This window comes from Jaculus jaculus, chromosome 22 (genome assembly GCF_020740685.1).
Source record: "Jaculus jaculus isolate mJacJac1 chromosome 22, mJacJac1.mat.Y.cur, whole genome shotgun sequence".
NCBI lineage: Eukaryota > Metazoa > Chordata > Mammalia > Rodentia > Dipodidae > Jaculus > Jaculus jaculus.
The window spans coordinates 8,290,613-8,306,819 of record NC_059123.1 but is presented as its reverse complement, the minus strand read 5'-3'; the positions used below and the strand labels follow the sequence as shown (position 1 = coordinate 8,306,819).

The window sequence follows — 16,207 nt, the reverse complement described above, 5'->3', positions numbered from 1 at the left end:
TCCACCATCACTGATCATGTGGGTGATGTATACACGTTCCTAGCTTGTTTTTTTTTTTTAAATTTCTGCTTTTTAAAAATTGTTATTTATGGGCTGGAGAGATGGCTTAGCGGTTGAGCACTTGCCTATGAAGCCCGGTTCGAGGCTCGGTTCCCCAGGTCCCACGTTAGCCAGATGCACAAGGGGGCGCACGCGTCTGGAGTTCGTTTGCACAGGCTGGAAGCCCTGGCGCGCCCATTCTCTCTCTCTCCCTCTATCTGTCTTTCTCTCTGTGTCTGTCACTCTCAAATAAATAAATAAATAATTTTTAAAAATTGTTATTTATTCGTCTATTTATCTATTTGCAAGCAGGGAGAGATAGACAAGAGAGAAAGAGCCAGAAACAGAGAGAATGGGCATGCCAGGGCCTCTAGCCACTGCAAATGAACTCCAGATGCATGTACCATGTTGTGCATCTGGCTTTATGTGGGAAATGGGGAATCGAACCCAGGCTGTTATCTTTGCAGGCAAATAAATGCCTTCACAGCAGAGCAATCTCTTCAGCTCCCTAGCTCACTTCTTAAACAAGAACCAAACACATCTCCAAATTCGTGGGGACAGAAAAGAATGCTTCTTGCTCATGTGCTGAACTGGTACTTGGAGGGTCTTTGCTAAGCATTTCCTGTGCCCCGACCAGGCATTCCCTGAGTGAATTGCTAATGTAGCCCATGTCACTGGCTCCATAACTGGTGAGATCAATAGTCTAGCTATGGCAAAGTAGCCTGAAGGCATTTCCACACACCTTCCTTATTGAAAAGCCACATGGCTGTGCCACGCTCCCGCACGTATTTCTCACTCTTCATAATTCTCCAGCGTGGCAGACTCTGCCCTCACGTGTGGGGATGCCATTAGTGTGTGACAGACCACCTGCCTTGTCTGTCCTGCTGCTCTGACCAACCTGTCCCCTTCTCCAAAAGGAGAGCCACTTCCCTGATTTTTAAGTCACATGGGCCTTGGGTTCCACCATAAGGCAGGTGCCCAGGCTCAGACTCTGCCACCGGCCTCGGCGCTGAGACCCGCGCCCATCTCCTGGCTGGGGTCTCCTCAGCCCGCTGAAAAAGGGGCTGCTCAAACGAAAAGGCAAAATAAAATCAAATGTGTTCAGAAGAGAACACTCAGCTTTTCATCACAATGGGCTCCCCAGGCATTGGCCATGGGAAGTGCAGACAAAATTGACACCGGCCCCTCCTCCCTACCCATCCCATGGTGGTGTCTACATTCATGCCCTAACATGCCCACTGGGGCAGTGCAAAACCCAAATTCAATGTCTCATGGATCTGTAACTTTGTAACTAAAAATGCCTGTCTTTTTTTTGTTTATTTATTTATTTGTGAGCGACAGATAGAGAAAGAGGCAGAGAGAGAGAAAGAATGAGTGCACCAGGGCCTCCAGCCACTGTAAACAAACTCCAGACATGTGTGTCCCCTTGTACATCTGGCTAACGTGGGTCCTGGGTAATCGAGCCTCAAATGGGGGGTCCTTAGGCTTCACAGGCAAGCGCTTAACCGCTGAGCCATCTCTCTCCAACCCTAAAAATGCCTTTCTGCTCATTTAGTAATGTTAGTAAATTTCCATTCTAATACCCAGTTGGGACAGTTTTAAGTGGCTAGTGGCTTTATGTTTGATAGCTGGACTTTCCAACAAAATCATCAGATCCTGTCACATCTGTCTTCCTTCTATGCAGAACTTTTTGCATACATTCGGATCTTAGCCAAAATAATAGCAGGAGCGGCCCCAGCCCAACGTTCTTGCTCTTGCTGTGGGAGCACGGATCCCTTATACAGGACCCTTGACTGGGCCCCTGCAGGGTTTCCCTATCTCCAGAAGCCCTCCCTGGTGTGAGTGGAGGTCAGGAACTTGCCCTGGTCGATTCCGGAATAGACGAGTCTGTCCGGCTTCCTAGTGCCGCTCATTTCTCTGCAGGACTGTCGCCTCCTGGGCAACTTGGCTGTTTGCATAGATTTGCCGAAGTCTCCTCACCACAGTCAGTCTCACCTCTGACCCTCTGTCCTGTCCTTGCTGTCACCTACCGGGGAAAGAACCATCTCAGGACATTACATGTGAGGCTTTACATATATGTCAGCCATGTGTGTTCACCTGTGAATAGACATCACGCGACCACCCCCCCTCCCCCGCCACACACACACCGCCCCAAACTGTGTCACGGCACAGTTAGGGTCAGATCTGTGAACGCGGGTAATAGTGTGTTTTCAAAATGTAGGTTTGGGGCTGAAGAGATGGCTTAGCGGTTAAGTGCTTGCCTGTGAAGCCTAAGGACCCCGGTTCGATTCCCCAGGACCCACGTTAGCCAGATGCACAAGGGGGCGCACGTGTCTGGAGTTCGTTTGCAGTGGCTGGAAGCCCTGGCATGCCCGTTCTCTCTCTCTCGCTCTCTGCTCTCAAATAAATAAAAATTTTAAAAAATTTTTAAAAAAAATGTAGGTTTGACGCGCTGCTGGCTTAATTCTTGTGTTTCTGCAGCTGGTGAAGCGAGTGAAGACGGGATTGAAAGGACGTGCGACACCCTGCTTATGTGTATTGTGACTGTGCTGAACCAGGGCCTCAGGAACGGAGGCGGTGTGGGCGACGTGCTGAGAAGGCCGTCCAAAGATGTAAGCTGGAAGACAGCGCGTGGTTAATGTTTGCAACCTTCCTTCCTCCGTCCCTCCCTCCTGCCTCCCTCCCTTCCTCTCTCCCTGCCTCTTTTCCTTTCCTATCTTCCTTCTTCCCTCTTCCCCTCCTTCCTTCCCTCTTTCTATTTTCCTCCTCCTTCCCTTTCTTTTTCCCTTCCTCTCTTCCTTATTTTCTTGCTCTGGGGATTGAACGTAGGGCTTCCCACTTGCTAGGCAAGTGTTTTACCACTCAGCTATATCCATAGTCCTCTTTTTATTTTGATACCAAATTGCCCAGGCTAGCCTTGAACTAACTTTGCAACCCAGGCAAGCCTTATTCTTGTCTTCCTACCTCAGCCTCTCAACTAGCTGGGTTTTCAGGCCTAGTTTAGTTTTGTAGCCTTTCTTTCTCTTTCTAAATTATTTTTATGTACTTATTTGAGACATAGAAAGAGAAAATGACAGGGAGAGAGAGAGAGAGAGAATGGGCATGCCAGACCTCTAGCCACTGCAGACGAACTCCAGACACTTGCATCATCATGTGTATCTGCCTTATGTGGGCCCTGGGAAATCGAATGTGGGTCTGTAAGCTTTGCAGGCAAGGGCCTTACCCGCCAAGCCATCTCTCCAGCCCCTGTAGTTTTGTGACTTTTCTAAACAGCATGTTTGATGCGCTTTTGCTTGTCAGGGTAATACATTCTATCATCTACTTTAAAACTATGACCAGGGCTGGAGAGATGGCTTAGCAGTTAAGCACTTGCCTGTGAAGCCTGAGGACCCCGGTTTGAGGCTTGGTTCCCCAGGTCCCACGTTAGCCAGATGCACAAGGGGGCGCACGCGTCTGGAGTTCGTTTGCAGAGGCTGGAAGCCCTGGTGCGCCCATTCTCTCTCTCTCCCTCTATCTGTCTTTCTCTCTGTGTCTGTCGCTCTCAAATAAATAAATTAATTAATTAAAAAAAAAACTATGAGTGTTGAGCGTGAACGCAGCAAATTAGATGATAGGATGAAGAGAAGGCGCAGATGTCCCCTAGGAGGTTCGGGTGTGAGCTGGGCATTGCGTCACAGCCGTAGCAGATGGGCTGGGGAGACAGCTCACTCGGTAAAGCAGTTTCAGTGCCCAAGGGAGCGCTCGGGTTTGGATCCCGGAACTCACGTGGGAGCCGGACGTAGTAGTGGCGATCTGTAATCCCACCATGCTTACGGTGCAAGGGGAGGTGAGGACAAGGATCCCAGGGGCTCGTGGGCCAACTGGCCTGGAGGCCCCAACGGTGAACAACAAGAGACCCTGCCTTAAACCAGGTGGGAGAGGAGGGCTGACCTCTGAGGTTGTCCTCTGACCCCCCACACACGCAGTGTGCCCTGTGCACACCTGCTCACACACAGGCATACATGCACACTAAAAACAAGACAAATCAGAAATCATGCCAGTGAACTATGCTTGCTGATGGTTCATAAGTAGCAGCCATTAGGCAGCCTCCTATCTATCAGGTTTCCAGGGTATGAGGATTTACTCAGCTTCTGCATGGGAATATCCTCTGTTATTTGTTCTTGGTGAATATGAAATTCGAACAAATGTCATACATTAGAATAGAATGGCAAGGCAGAAAAAGATGTCAATGACATAAACATCTAAGGTGTCAGGTAGGAACATAAGTCTTAAGTTCTGTCGACTGTGGTCCAATTATTTAACACCTCAAGCTCAGGTGCTCATCCGCTAAGTAACTGGGTCACATGATCTCTAACGTCTGCGGTACTATTATTGCTCACCAGTAGAGTAAGTTTGAGCTGTGTAAACCCGGCCTTGTGATGCCTAGGAGAGATCATAGTCCAGGGGTTGAGATACTGTCAGGCCATCCCCTCAGGAATTGGTATTTAACTGCTTTTGAGTGGTGTCTGGCTTGGGGGCCCACTGCGCACAATGTAGTCAGTAGAACTCCATGGTAAATTGGTTTATGAAGAGTGGCAGATTCCTCTATTGAGGGAAAAATGTAAAAGCCTTAGAGAAATAGAGAAGATTCTGGAAATGGGCAAGGAATGTTCCCTAATAACATTGGAAAGAAAATAATGACCATGCGAGGCTTATTTTTCTAACAGGGGATACAGTTCTTTTTCATTTAGCAGACGTGTATTGAATATTTATGCTAGGCGACGTGTTCAATCACTGTGGCCTGAAAGCACGCATATGTTACATGTATATTTTTAAATTTTTATTTCAGGAGCCCTTGTTTGCTGCCCGAGTGGTCTATGACCTGCTTTTCTTTTTCATTGTTATCATTATCGTTCTTAACTTGATTTTTGGCGTCATCATTGATACTTTTGCTGACCTCAGAAGTGAGAAGCAAAAAAAAGAAGAAATTCTCAAGACAACCTGTTTTATCTGTGGTGAGTGTGAACAGCTCAGTGGGAAGGAGAAGAAGGAATGCTTTTTGTTTGTCAAGCTTTTGGAAAGAAAAATATTTCAAAATGCAAATTGGTTAAAATTCAGGTTATATAACTGAGCACCAGCCTGGAATTCTCTGCTTCCAGAAACAGATGAAAAGAACCACACCCCAAAACAAATCCTCTCATGATTTCTGCAGTTTACACAATTCTCTGACTATAGAGTATGATACAAAATGCCAGAAGGTTTCACCAACTGGACACTGGCTTTTTCAACTCCGTCACATACTGAGTACACGACAGAATGAGCTTGATTTTATTTTGTTAGATTATGAATCCAGTGTTGCTTTGTCTGCAGGTTGAACTCCTCTCCATTGACATGACTGTTCTAGATTCTAAAGTGAACCTTCTCCTAGTTTTAAAGCTACACATACACACCTACACACCCCACACACACATGGCATACATACACACCCTTCTCCCTGCCTGGCACACCATGTCTCTCAAGCTGAGCCAACCTTCTCCTGAACTCTCCTCTCTACCCACCAGCTCTCTGGGCACCTCTGAAGTTCCTTCCCTGCACCCTAGAGTCCATCTCCCATTTTGGCTGACCAAATCTATGTTGCGTCCCACATTTACCCATGTTTTGATAAAACTCAAGAAGCAGGCATAAGGGTGTCACTATAATGTGATGATCTGTAACGAATCAGGCCTTTCATAAAACCCATTTTCTCCCTACGTCATCTTTGCTCAGCTGTGTCATTCCCTCTGTGGCTCTTCCATCCTTTTTCATCCTTCCTCTGACAGCTGGAAGCTCATCAGGGGATGAGGCACCCGGACACACCCCTGCGATTGTAAACACGGCCTATTCCAGGGGCTCACCATCTGTTATGGGGCACGCTCTTGTGCACTGGGGGAAGATAGGACAGTTCACAAGGAAGGGGCTAAAGGAACCCGGAGAGGGACGCCTCCTCAGGTTGGGACAGGAGCGGTAAGCACATCAGCCCGTTTCCAGGACAGATGGTGCAGAGCTGATGGTCAAAGATGAAAGGGGTTAGTTAGAAAGATTAAAGCTGAGAGAAGCAGAACAGGCCGGACAGGCGGAGGTGCAGAGGCCGGAACAGCATAGCGAGTGTCTTGGCTTTTATCTCTGTGACCAGAGAAGCAACTTAAGGAAAGAAGGCTATTTATTGTTATTATTACTATTTGGCTTTGGTTGAGGGTCACGATGGGGAAGGTGTGCAGTGAGCAAAGCAGGAACATGAGTCTGCTTACTTACATCTCAGAGAGACAGGAAGCAAGGCCAGGCTGCCCACCTCAAGGCCCACTTCCTCCACGTAGGCCCCACCTACCAAGGTGTCCCCCCCCCCCCCCCTCCGCCTCCCAAACAGCACGGCCAGCCAGCCAGCCAGGGAGCAAGAGTTCAAACACCTGCGGGGACATTTCGCATTTACAGCCTAACAGAGGGGTTCCATATTCAAGATCCAGAGCAAGGAGGCAGGCAGGAGGAGAGGTGGGGTTTACAGTAAGCAGCTGAGGCTCCCTCCTTTAAGCTTCGAGGGGGTGGTGAGCTGCCCTAGTGTTATAAGCAGAGAATCACGGGGTGGGGGGGGGGGGGCTAAGTTTTGTTTCAGAGAATGTTCACAGCTCCAGGTCATTCATTAGGGGATGGTCCTTAAGGCAGGCAGAATAACCAAGGAAGATAGTATTGCCACAATCAAAATGACCCCCCCCCCAAAAAAAAAGACACTAGAGCAATGGCTTAGTGGTTAAGGCGCTTGCTTGCGAAGCCTAAGGACCCAAGTTCAATTCCCCAGGACATATATACGTATATATATATATATGCAATACCATCCTATTAAGTATCCCCTCCCTTCTTTCTCTTCCCTTTATATCTCTTTTCTAGCTTACTGGCCTTTGCTACTGAGTTTTCTTCCTACTCACACCGAAGTCCAGTCATCTGTAGCTAGGGTCCACATATGAGAGAGAACATGTGACGTTTGGCTTTCTGGGCATGAGTTACCTCACTTAGTATAATCCTTTCCAGATCCATCCATTTTCCTGCAAATTTCATAACTGCATTTTTCTTTACTTCAGAGTAGAACGCCATTGTATAAATGTGCCAGATCTTCATTATCCACTCGTCAGTTGAGGGCCATCTAGAAAAGACGTTTTGATCTTGTCCCTGACCCTCATTCCTGCGTGCCATCCTCTCTCTAATATCTGTTTAATACTGATTCGGCCAAGCATCACTGCCAGCTCCGGGCAGGCTCTTTCCTCTGTTTCACGTGTTGCCTGGACACTGAGGTCGGCACAGCTTCCTGTATCCAGCGCCTCATGTCCTGTTCCTCCTCCCCTGACCTGACTCCTTCTCCCAGCTTATGACTGAAGGAATGTAATCAGTCATCTCACGCTGTGACTTTGGGAAGCTGGGTGAGGAAGTTTGTCATCGCTGTCAGTATCTCCCTGTCCCCCTCCTGGACATGTCAGCTAGTGAGAGCTAATGAGTCCACTTGTTTTTTTTTTCATATTTTTTGTTCACTTTTTATTTATTTATTTGAGAGCGACAGACACAGAGAGAAAGACAGATAGAGGGAGAGAGAGAGAGAATGGGCGCGCCAGGGCTTCCAGCCACTGCAGACGAACTCCAGACGCGTGCGCCCCCTTGTGCATCTGGCTAACGTGGGACCTGGGGAACCGAGCCTCGAACCGGGGTCCTTAGGCTTCACAGGCAAGCGTTTAACCGCTAAGCCATCTCTCCAGCCCTAATGAGCCCGCTTGTACAAGTCACACTTGCATCCTGCCGTGTATTCTCTCGGTCACACGTCGGCGCCCACCCTCCAAGACCGGCCTGCTGAGGGCAACCCAATGACTTTCTCCACCTCTCATTCATCATTTCCTTCCTCGGAGAGCCATCAGGAACATTGAACAGCAGAACATAGCTCTAAAATGCTAATTTTCCTGGCATGTAAGGCACCTCAACGTTCCTCCTCTCCTTCCTCTATTTCTTCTCCCTCCTCTTCTTCTTTCACACGTTTTCACCCATCTTCTGGTTGCATATCAAATTTTGGGCTTAGCACTTAAAGTGCTTGCCTGCATGACCGAAGGACCCAGGTTCAGTTCCCCGGCACATTCTAGAATGTATCATCAACCTTTAACGATCTAACTCTTCTGTCCAGTTCAGTGGGACGCGTTGGTGCCGTCTAGGCGTTCTGCAGACGCTAGACATACAAAAGTCACCGTACAGAAAAGTAGGGGTGGCTCACAAGAGGAGCAGGCACGTGGTCACAGCAGGTGGTGAAGGCACAGAGTCTCGGCCACCTGGTTGTGTCTGTGGGAGTCAGTGGCACGAGCTGAACTGAGTCTGGGAGGAGGAATGTTCACAATGCAGAATAGGGAGGAGACAGAGGCAGAACTCTGTCTTGGAGGGCGAGCCAGGGAGACCACAAGAGAGGTGCTCAAGAGCGGTCATCACGGTAGCCTAAGAATGACAGCTCAGGCCTGGCCACAGGATGTCCTTATCAGAGGAGAAAAAGGGCCGAAGAAATGAGTGCTCACGAGTTCAGTTTGTCATGATCAGCACACAGCTGAAAATGGTGGCTGAACTTGAAAAGAAAGGTCAATACTGCAGATGAAAAAAGCAGGGTCCACCCACATGTAAAGTGTCGCTTACATCCTTGGAAATGGACGCCTGCACCTCGCAGAGCAAGAACACCCGAGAACCAAGACAACCAGCGGACCCCCCAGGTGGTCCCCTGCCCTGTCCCTTCTCCGCGTCTTCTTTCCCACCATCTTCCAAACTCTGCCCCAGGACTGCTCCAGACTTGGCTCTGCCAGCTTCCCCCCACACGTCTGCAGTAAAAAGAGCAGGCACCATGGATTTGAGCTTAGGGCTCTTTGTCACCTATGACATGCGTTACATTTTGTTATTTCCAGAACACCTCTCCTAGCCATACCCGACTGACCTCCCCCGCCAGCCCATGCACCCTCACATCTGGCTTTGCCATCCTGTCTTCTCTGCCCACGTCACCGGCGGGCGTAGGTAGAGTCAGGGGCAGTTTTTATTTCAATACTGACTCTTCTACTAAGTAGAAGAGCTTAGCCAAGAAATTTCCTCATGTGCCGAAAGGTTACAGTATAGTGGATTTAGGCATTTTTATGTTGTCGGCACAAATAGGTGCTCAATAAAAACTAAGTAGCTTTGATGAACATTCACCTATCCTCCATTTGCCATATCTATGTTCCAAGAGATTTTTTTTTTTTTTTAAAGCAGGACACCTCTTTGAAACCTTTTGAAAATATACCAAATCAAGCCGGGCGTGGTGGCGCATGCCTTTAATCCCAGCACTCGGGAGGCAGAGGTAGGAGGATTGCCATGAGTTCAAGGCTACCCTGAGATGACAGAGTGAATTCCAGGTCAGCCTGGACCAGAATGAGACCTTACCTCGAAAAACAAAAACAAAAAAAAAAAAAAAAAAAAAAAAAAGAAAGAGAAAAAGAAAATACACCAAATCAGAAGTCATTTCGCCTTTCTTACGTTTCCTTGGCAGCGTTCGCCACTTCAGAACGTACGTCACAGATTAATCACTAATAGAAACATCATTTCTACAGCCTTATTTCCTTGGATCGAAGCAGAGAGGTGAATGCCAGCGCTCAGCTCCCTTCCTCCTTTTGCTTCAGTCCGGACCCTGGTGTATGGAATGGTGCTGCCCACAGCTAGGCTGCAGTGGAAACCTCAGTTGAACCAATCTAGAAAACCCCGCACAGACGCAGGCTCAGAGGTTTGTCTCCTAGGTGACTCCAGAGCTTGTCCGTTTGACAGTTGATGCCCGTCACCGCACAGGGCAAGACTGGGTGTCTCTTCTGTGCTGGTTGGCAGGCAGACTCTCTCTTGCAGTCCTGGTTGCCTCAACCATGGAAGTGAGATCCAGCGTAATTTAGCTGCTTTGACAAGCTCTTGTCTGTCTGCAAGGGGCGATAATCACTCTAGGGAGGAGGAATAAAAGAGACAAGAGGGTTCGGAGTGCCTGCAAGGGAAGGGCCCGACTGGTGTGTCACTCGGTCTGATCATCTTAAGCCACACCGAGGAGATGAGAATAGAGAGACTGTGAAGTTGGGCCCTGTGGAGATTGCTCAGTGGTGAAAGGCTCTTGACTTGTGAAGCCTGCCAGCCTGGGCTCAAGTCTAAACCCACCCACGTAAACCAGGACACAAAAAGCGGTGCAACTGTGGCATTCATTTGCATCAGAAGGAGCCCCCCCCCCCGACACACAATAATAATAATTTTAAGAAAGAGTACACTTCCTGCATAAACATGAGCACCTTTAGGGCCTGAGATCCCCTGAACTTGATTCCCTGGCACCCACATAAACAGCTGGGCATGGTCGTGCATGCCCGGAATCCCAGTCCTGTGGGGAGTGGAGCCCAGAGACATGCTGGGACTCACGGAAACAGAATGAGGGAGAGCGACTCTCTCAAGGAAGCATTCAGATGAGGGATAGAAGACGGCGCCTGCTGTTCTCCTCTGACCTCCTGCCCAGGCACACGGGGCGCACGCCTCTCCACGCACACGCATATGCACCACACACACACACACACAGCACACATACCACACAGGCAAAAATCCAACAAACAAACAAACGAAAGCTCACTAGCCGAGGAGAGGAGAGGAGCGAAAGAGTTCTGTGGCCAGAGCCCCTAACAGAGATTCCTTCCATGGAATGGCAGGAGGGCCAGAGGCCAAGCCACACGGAACTTTGCACGTACGTGTTGTGTGAGACGCACACTCAACCACGTAGTGTCAGTCTTGAGTTTCACTCTTGTCCCCGCGACAGAAAGCTTGACATCAGCCACCTGGAGGAGGACAGGTATCATTTGAGGATACAGTCCATTCTGCCTCTGCGTCAGAGGGACGCTGCGCTCACACCTCAGAGGATCTGGAAGCAGAGGCAGGGAATGCTAACACTTGGCTGTCTTGCTCCACCCCCTCTATTGAGTCTGGGATCTCAGCCCATGGGTGCTGCTCACATCTGGGGCGTATCTTCCCCCCACTCAGTTAACCCTCTCTGAGAACAACCTCACACACACACACCTCCCAGTGTGCCTCCGAATCCTCTAGGTGTTTCCTAGTCTGATCAACTTGGCATCAAAACTTCCAGTGTCACGGGGCTTCCGGGAGTTTTCCTGGAAATCCTGTTTCTGGGGCATTGTAAGGGCTGGGGCCTGTCTCCTGGGGAGATGTGGGGCCACTTAGGGGCCACAGCAGAAGAGAGACACCATTCTGTTTAAGTTTCCCAAAGGGTCACAGTAGCTACTCTTGTTCTGGGAGTGGAGGGCGCAGGTGGACACACGGACGGGGTAGGGAACAGGATGGCCATCCTCGCGTGAGGGAAGGCAGTGCCTCACAGCAGCACCTGAGGGTGCCAGGTGGGCAGAGTTGGGTACGTGTTGAAGGTAGAGGCCAACGGATTTCCACATGGATGGGGCGCGCGTGGCCTGGGTGAGGCAGAGAGACGTTGAAGAGGACCCCTAGCTTTTGACTTGAACAGTGGAAAATGGAGTTGCCATGGAGTAAAAAGGGGTGTGCTGAGTGGGGGCTAACTCAAGGAAGAGCACAGGAGTTTACTTCAGGTCAAGGAATATGAGACGTACTCACCACATAGCTGTGTGTTGTGGCGCTTTCCAGTTTCAAGTAGAATATCCAACAATACAACCTCAAAGGTCAGCCTTTCACTGGGGGCACTTTTGTTGTTGTTGTTTTGAGGTAGGGTTTCACTCTAGTCCAGGCTGACCTGGAATTCACTCTGTAGTCTCAGGGTGGCCTTGAACTCATGGTGATCCTCCTACCTCTGCCTCCCGGAATGTTGGGATTAAAGGCACCACCATGCCCGGCTCACAGATATTTCCTTTTAATTTATTGTATGTTATTTGTTAAAGGACTGTCTACATGCCTGAATGGCCTTTAAAAAAAAGTTGTAGGAGCCGGGCGTGGTGGCACACGCCTTTAATCCCAGCACCGGGAGGCAGAGGGAGGAGGATCACCGTGAGTTCGAGGCCACCCTGAGACTCCATAGTGAATTCCAGGTCAGCCTGGGCTACAGTGAGACCCTACCTCGAAAAACCAAATAATAATAATAATAAAAAAAAAGTTGTAGGAAATTCATCTTCTGGTTTCTTCTCCAATATCTAAGCAGCAATACCAGACTCGTTCCCAGCATGCCACTTTTCTTAGAAACCACACCCAACATTCTTCCACAGATGTTTTTCTTCACCTCCATTCATTTCCTTTCACTGCTCTTCAACCTCAAGAGGGGAGATTCTGGCTCTCCAGGTCTTCCTCTGTCATTCCCGAGGCTGAAGAGGTAGCCTGGAAATGGCACTGGCCGTTCCTTGCCACGGTGCCCCGAGCATAGGGTTCTGGGGGGTGGCAGAGTACGTGGGGTTCTCAGCTCCCCCACATCCTCCTTTGCTGGTCACAAGGGATTCTTTTTTTTTTTTAATTTTTTATTTATTTATTTGAAAGCGACAGACACAGAGAGAAAGACAGATAGAGGGAAAAAGAGAGAATGGGCGCGCCAGGGCTTCCAGCCTCTGCAAACGAACTCCAGACGCGTGCGCCCCCTTGTGCATCTGGCTAACGTGGGACCTGGGGAACCGAGCCTCGAACCGGGGTCCTTAGGCTTCACAGGCAAGCACTTAACCGCTAAGCCATCTCTCTAGCCCCACAAGGGATTCTTAAGCGAGGACCCTGGGCCACCTTCCCACCTTTCACCCTGGAGTGAGTCCTGGAGAGAAATGTGCTGCTGCCTCCTCACCCTGCGTGCACTGCATGTACAAGCCGTTTTGCCTCTTTTTCATAGACTTGGGATCTGGTGGGCTGTGATAGCTTTCATATGACTATAGTTAAAAGCACCTTCCTACTTTGCATCTGTTAAGGGACCATGCATCTCCAAGGATTCACGGGGAGAAAAGATAATGTTGGGAAGCGCCGTGGCTTTTATATCTATGTGATTTTCAATCACGACATTTCAAACCAGTGCTTTTCCAGGAAGAGCTTTCTCCTCTCACAATAATGACCACACTTTGTTCTCATGCTAAGAAGTACCGGTTAAATGACAGTTTTCGTACTGGGTTTCTCCTGTGTTTTGCAGGCCTGGAGAGGGACAAGTTTGATAATAAAACTGTCTCCTTTGAGGAGCACATCAAGTCCGAGCACAACGTGTGGCATTATTTGTACTTCATTGTGTTGGTGAAGGTCAAAGACCCGACAGAGTACACGGGGCCCGAGAGCTACGTGGCGCAGATGATCGTGGTGAGTGGCGTTGCATTGGGTAACACCCATCTTTAATCTGTGAACACATGGCTATCTCTCTGCTTCCGTGTCTCCCCGGCCTCGTCTCTGGATATGACCGTTCTGGCCATGGTGCTTGTGGACATTGCCCACATTCACGACATCATTGGTTTCCACTCGGTTTCTTGCTCGTCTAACCAAATCCAAGGGCCAGGTGGACAGATAATGTCCTCTCGGCGGTCCCTGAGGGTGAAGAGCTCCTGACGGTCTCGGGGTCTCTGAACCCACCCCCAGACCTGTCACCACTGCTTTTCAACCTCCAAAACCTGGGACTTTCCAACTCTCCACTGGTGACAGAAGATTTGTGCTTTAAGAAATTCCTCGAGGGAGTTGGGGGCGGTGGCTAAACGTTGATAAAGAGCCAGCATGAGGAGCGGAGTTCAGACCCCCAGCACCCACATAAAGTGCCAGGTAGGCTGGCACATGCCTGTAACCCCAGCACTGTGGAGGCAGAGACAGGAGGATCTCTGGGGCTCGCTGACCAGCCAGTCCAGCCTGCTTGATGAGCTCCAGGCCGGTGGGAGGTCCTATCTCAAAAGAGGTGGGTAGGGCTGGAGAGATGGCTCAGCGGTTAAGTGCTTGCCTGTGAAGCCTAAGGACCCCGGTTCGAGGCTCGGTTCTCCAGGTCCCACGTTAGCCAGATGCACAAGGGGGCGCACGCATCTGGAGTTCGTTTGCAGTGGCTGGAAGCCCTGGCGCACCCGTTCTCAATCTCTCTCTTTCTGTCTCTTTCACACTCTCTCTCTGTCACTCTCAAATAAATAAATAAAAAATGAACAAAAAATTTTAAAAAACGTTTAAAAGAAAAAGAAAGAAAGTAGAAGTGTGTCTACAGTCTAATCCAGGGACTCCAGCTTTGTCGTCACTCCACAAGTAACTGCTCCGAATTGGGTCTCAGGGAACCTTCTAGATATTTCCCTACCACTCTTATTTTTGCCCCTTAAAAATAGTTGGATTTACCCAATTAACTTTGTGGCTTGTTTATCAATAAGACTTTGGAAGGAGTTTACATTTTTCATAATGGACAGGGCTTTTACCCTTAATGATGTGGGCAAAAGAAAGTGAGAATTCATGTGAATTCTGTGTCACTTTTTGATTTATTCTTTAGTACCCTTACAAAAATGACTCCTTCCTTATGGTGAAATAGGAAAACAAGAATATAAATTCAGGAGGATGTCTCCTCCCTCTCTATATTTTTTTATGTCTCATGCTTCAAGTTTATACTTTATTACCATGTCAAAAAGGGATATTTATACTGATATCAATTCATATATGTATGTATGGTTTATATATATATATATATATATATATATATATATAAACTAATACAATTACTTTATGTATATATTAAATAAAGTGACTGTATTAGTTACTTTTCTTCTTTCTGTACCAAATCACCTGACAAGAAACAACTTAAGGAAGGAAGAATTTATTTTGTCTGTCAGTCTTAGGGTCTGCAGTCCATCATGATAGGAATGAATAGGAGTATAAAGTGAGTTCTATAAAACTTCAAGACCCATCCTTAGTGATCCATTTCATACACTGAGGCTTTGCCTCCAGAAGGTTCCACAGCCTTCCAAACACCACCAGCAGCTGGAGACCAACTTTTCAAACACAGCATCCTATACCACATTCAAACCACAACAATAACCCATTGCCTCTGGGGACTGGAAGCTTAGCAAATGTAATTGGTGTTTCTACATCCATTCCGTGGCAGCCGTCAGTGTGAAACAGTGTTGGAAGCTTAGCATTGCCTCCCTCCTTCCCTCAAACTCTATAAAGGGTACTTACTGTTTGATAACCAGTGTGTGACTCTTTGAATTAAGACAAAGTAGGCACTTCTGGGATATTGTTAGAAGCTTAAGATCATCATGTGCAAACCTTCATTTGCTATCAGAGGACTAATATTTTGAATTAGTGGGGTGTTTTTGAGGGGAGTAAGCAGAAAATGGGATGGGAGACGCACAGAGCACACAGGAAAGGAAGAGGCACGGAGAATTCAGTAAAGGAGACGAAAATGACGAGAGGAGGCCTTCGAGCATCGTGGAGTCCCTTTTGCCTGTCTTCTCACCCCAAAGGACGATGGCCGGCAAGCAGCAAGTAAAACAGAGGCCACTGGAACAAATGCCCCAGTCTTTTTGCTGGCTCTTTAACATTAGCGGGTCACTTTTCAAGTCTCCACTGGTCATCTGCTGAGGTATGCCAGGGGTCTTTGGGGACAATCGCTGCTTAATTTGACAAATATGAGGCCCAGACTAGAGCTGCATGTTCACAGACCTCTGCCCGTTTCCCGGATGTCCACGTGGCACCGGGCTGTCACAGAAATCCTGGCTTGTCCGGACTCACGACAGTGGGCTTCAAAGACCACTGCCTCCCGCTAAAGCATGACACACACATTCAAGCTCTTTCACTTACCTGACTTGACTGATAGCTACTTCCTAACCTCATAATTCAAATTTTTGTTAACATAATAGTCGACATTAGTATGAAATATACTTCTAAGTTTCTTGAAGGAACAACAAATTATAACGCGGTGCTTTTTTTTTTTTTTTCCGCATAATACCAAGGCAGATACTGTCTGAAACACGCATTAAAAGCAACTCAGTACATGGTGAATGTCTCCTGCATAACTGGTCACTCTTAAAAGTTTATTGTATACAGCTCGATAAGAAACAGCACCTTCCTCTAGAAACTAAAAGCAATTGTTGAATGAATATAAAGAAGATAATGAGTGAATTAATAGTGTTTTTTTTTTTTTTCTATGCGAGATGGGCACGTGAATTTCTCATCAGTTAAAGGTGTGGTAGAGAGGCTCAGAGAGCAAGTC

The 16,207-nt window shown here is 48.2% G+C and overlaps 1 protein-coding gene across 2 annotated transcripts in view; it reads left to right on the top strand.

The window, feature by feature from the left end:
• The window catches only part of Itpr2 (inositol 1,4,5-trisphosphate receptor type 2), a 457,151-nt gene that overhangs the window by 400,266 nt on the left and 40,678 nt on the right, over window positions 1-16,207 (top strand). For both annotated transcript variants that reach the window (XM_045139538.1, XM_045139536.1), the window contains exons 52-54: window positions 2,521-2,651; window positions 4,868-5,033; window positions 13,181-13,341. In XM_045139538.1, coding sequence (XP_044995473.1) covers window positions 2,521-2,651; window positions 4,868-5,033; window positions 13,181-13,341 — 458 coding nt within the window. The remainder of the gene's footprint in view (window positions 1-2,520; window positions 2,652-4,867; window positions 5,034-13,180; window positions 13,342-16,207) is intronic.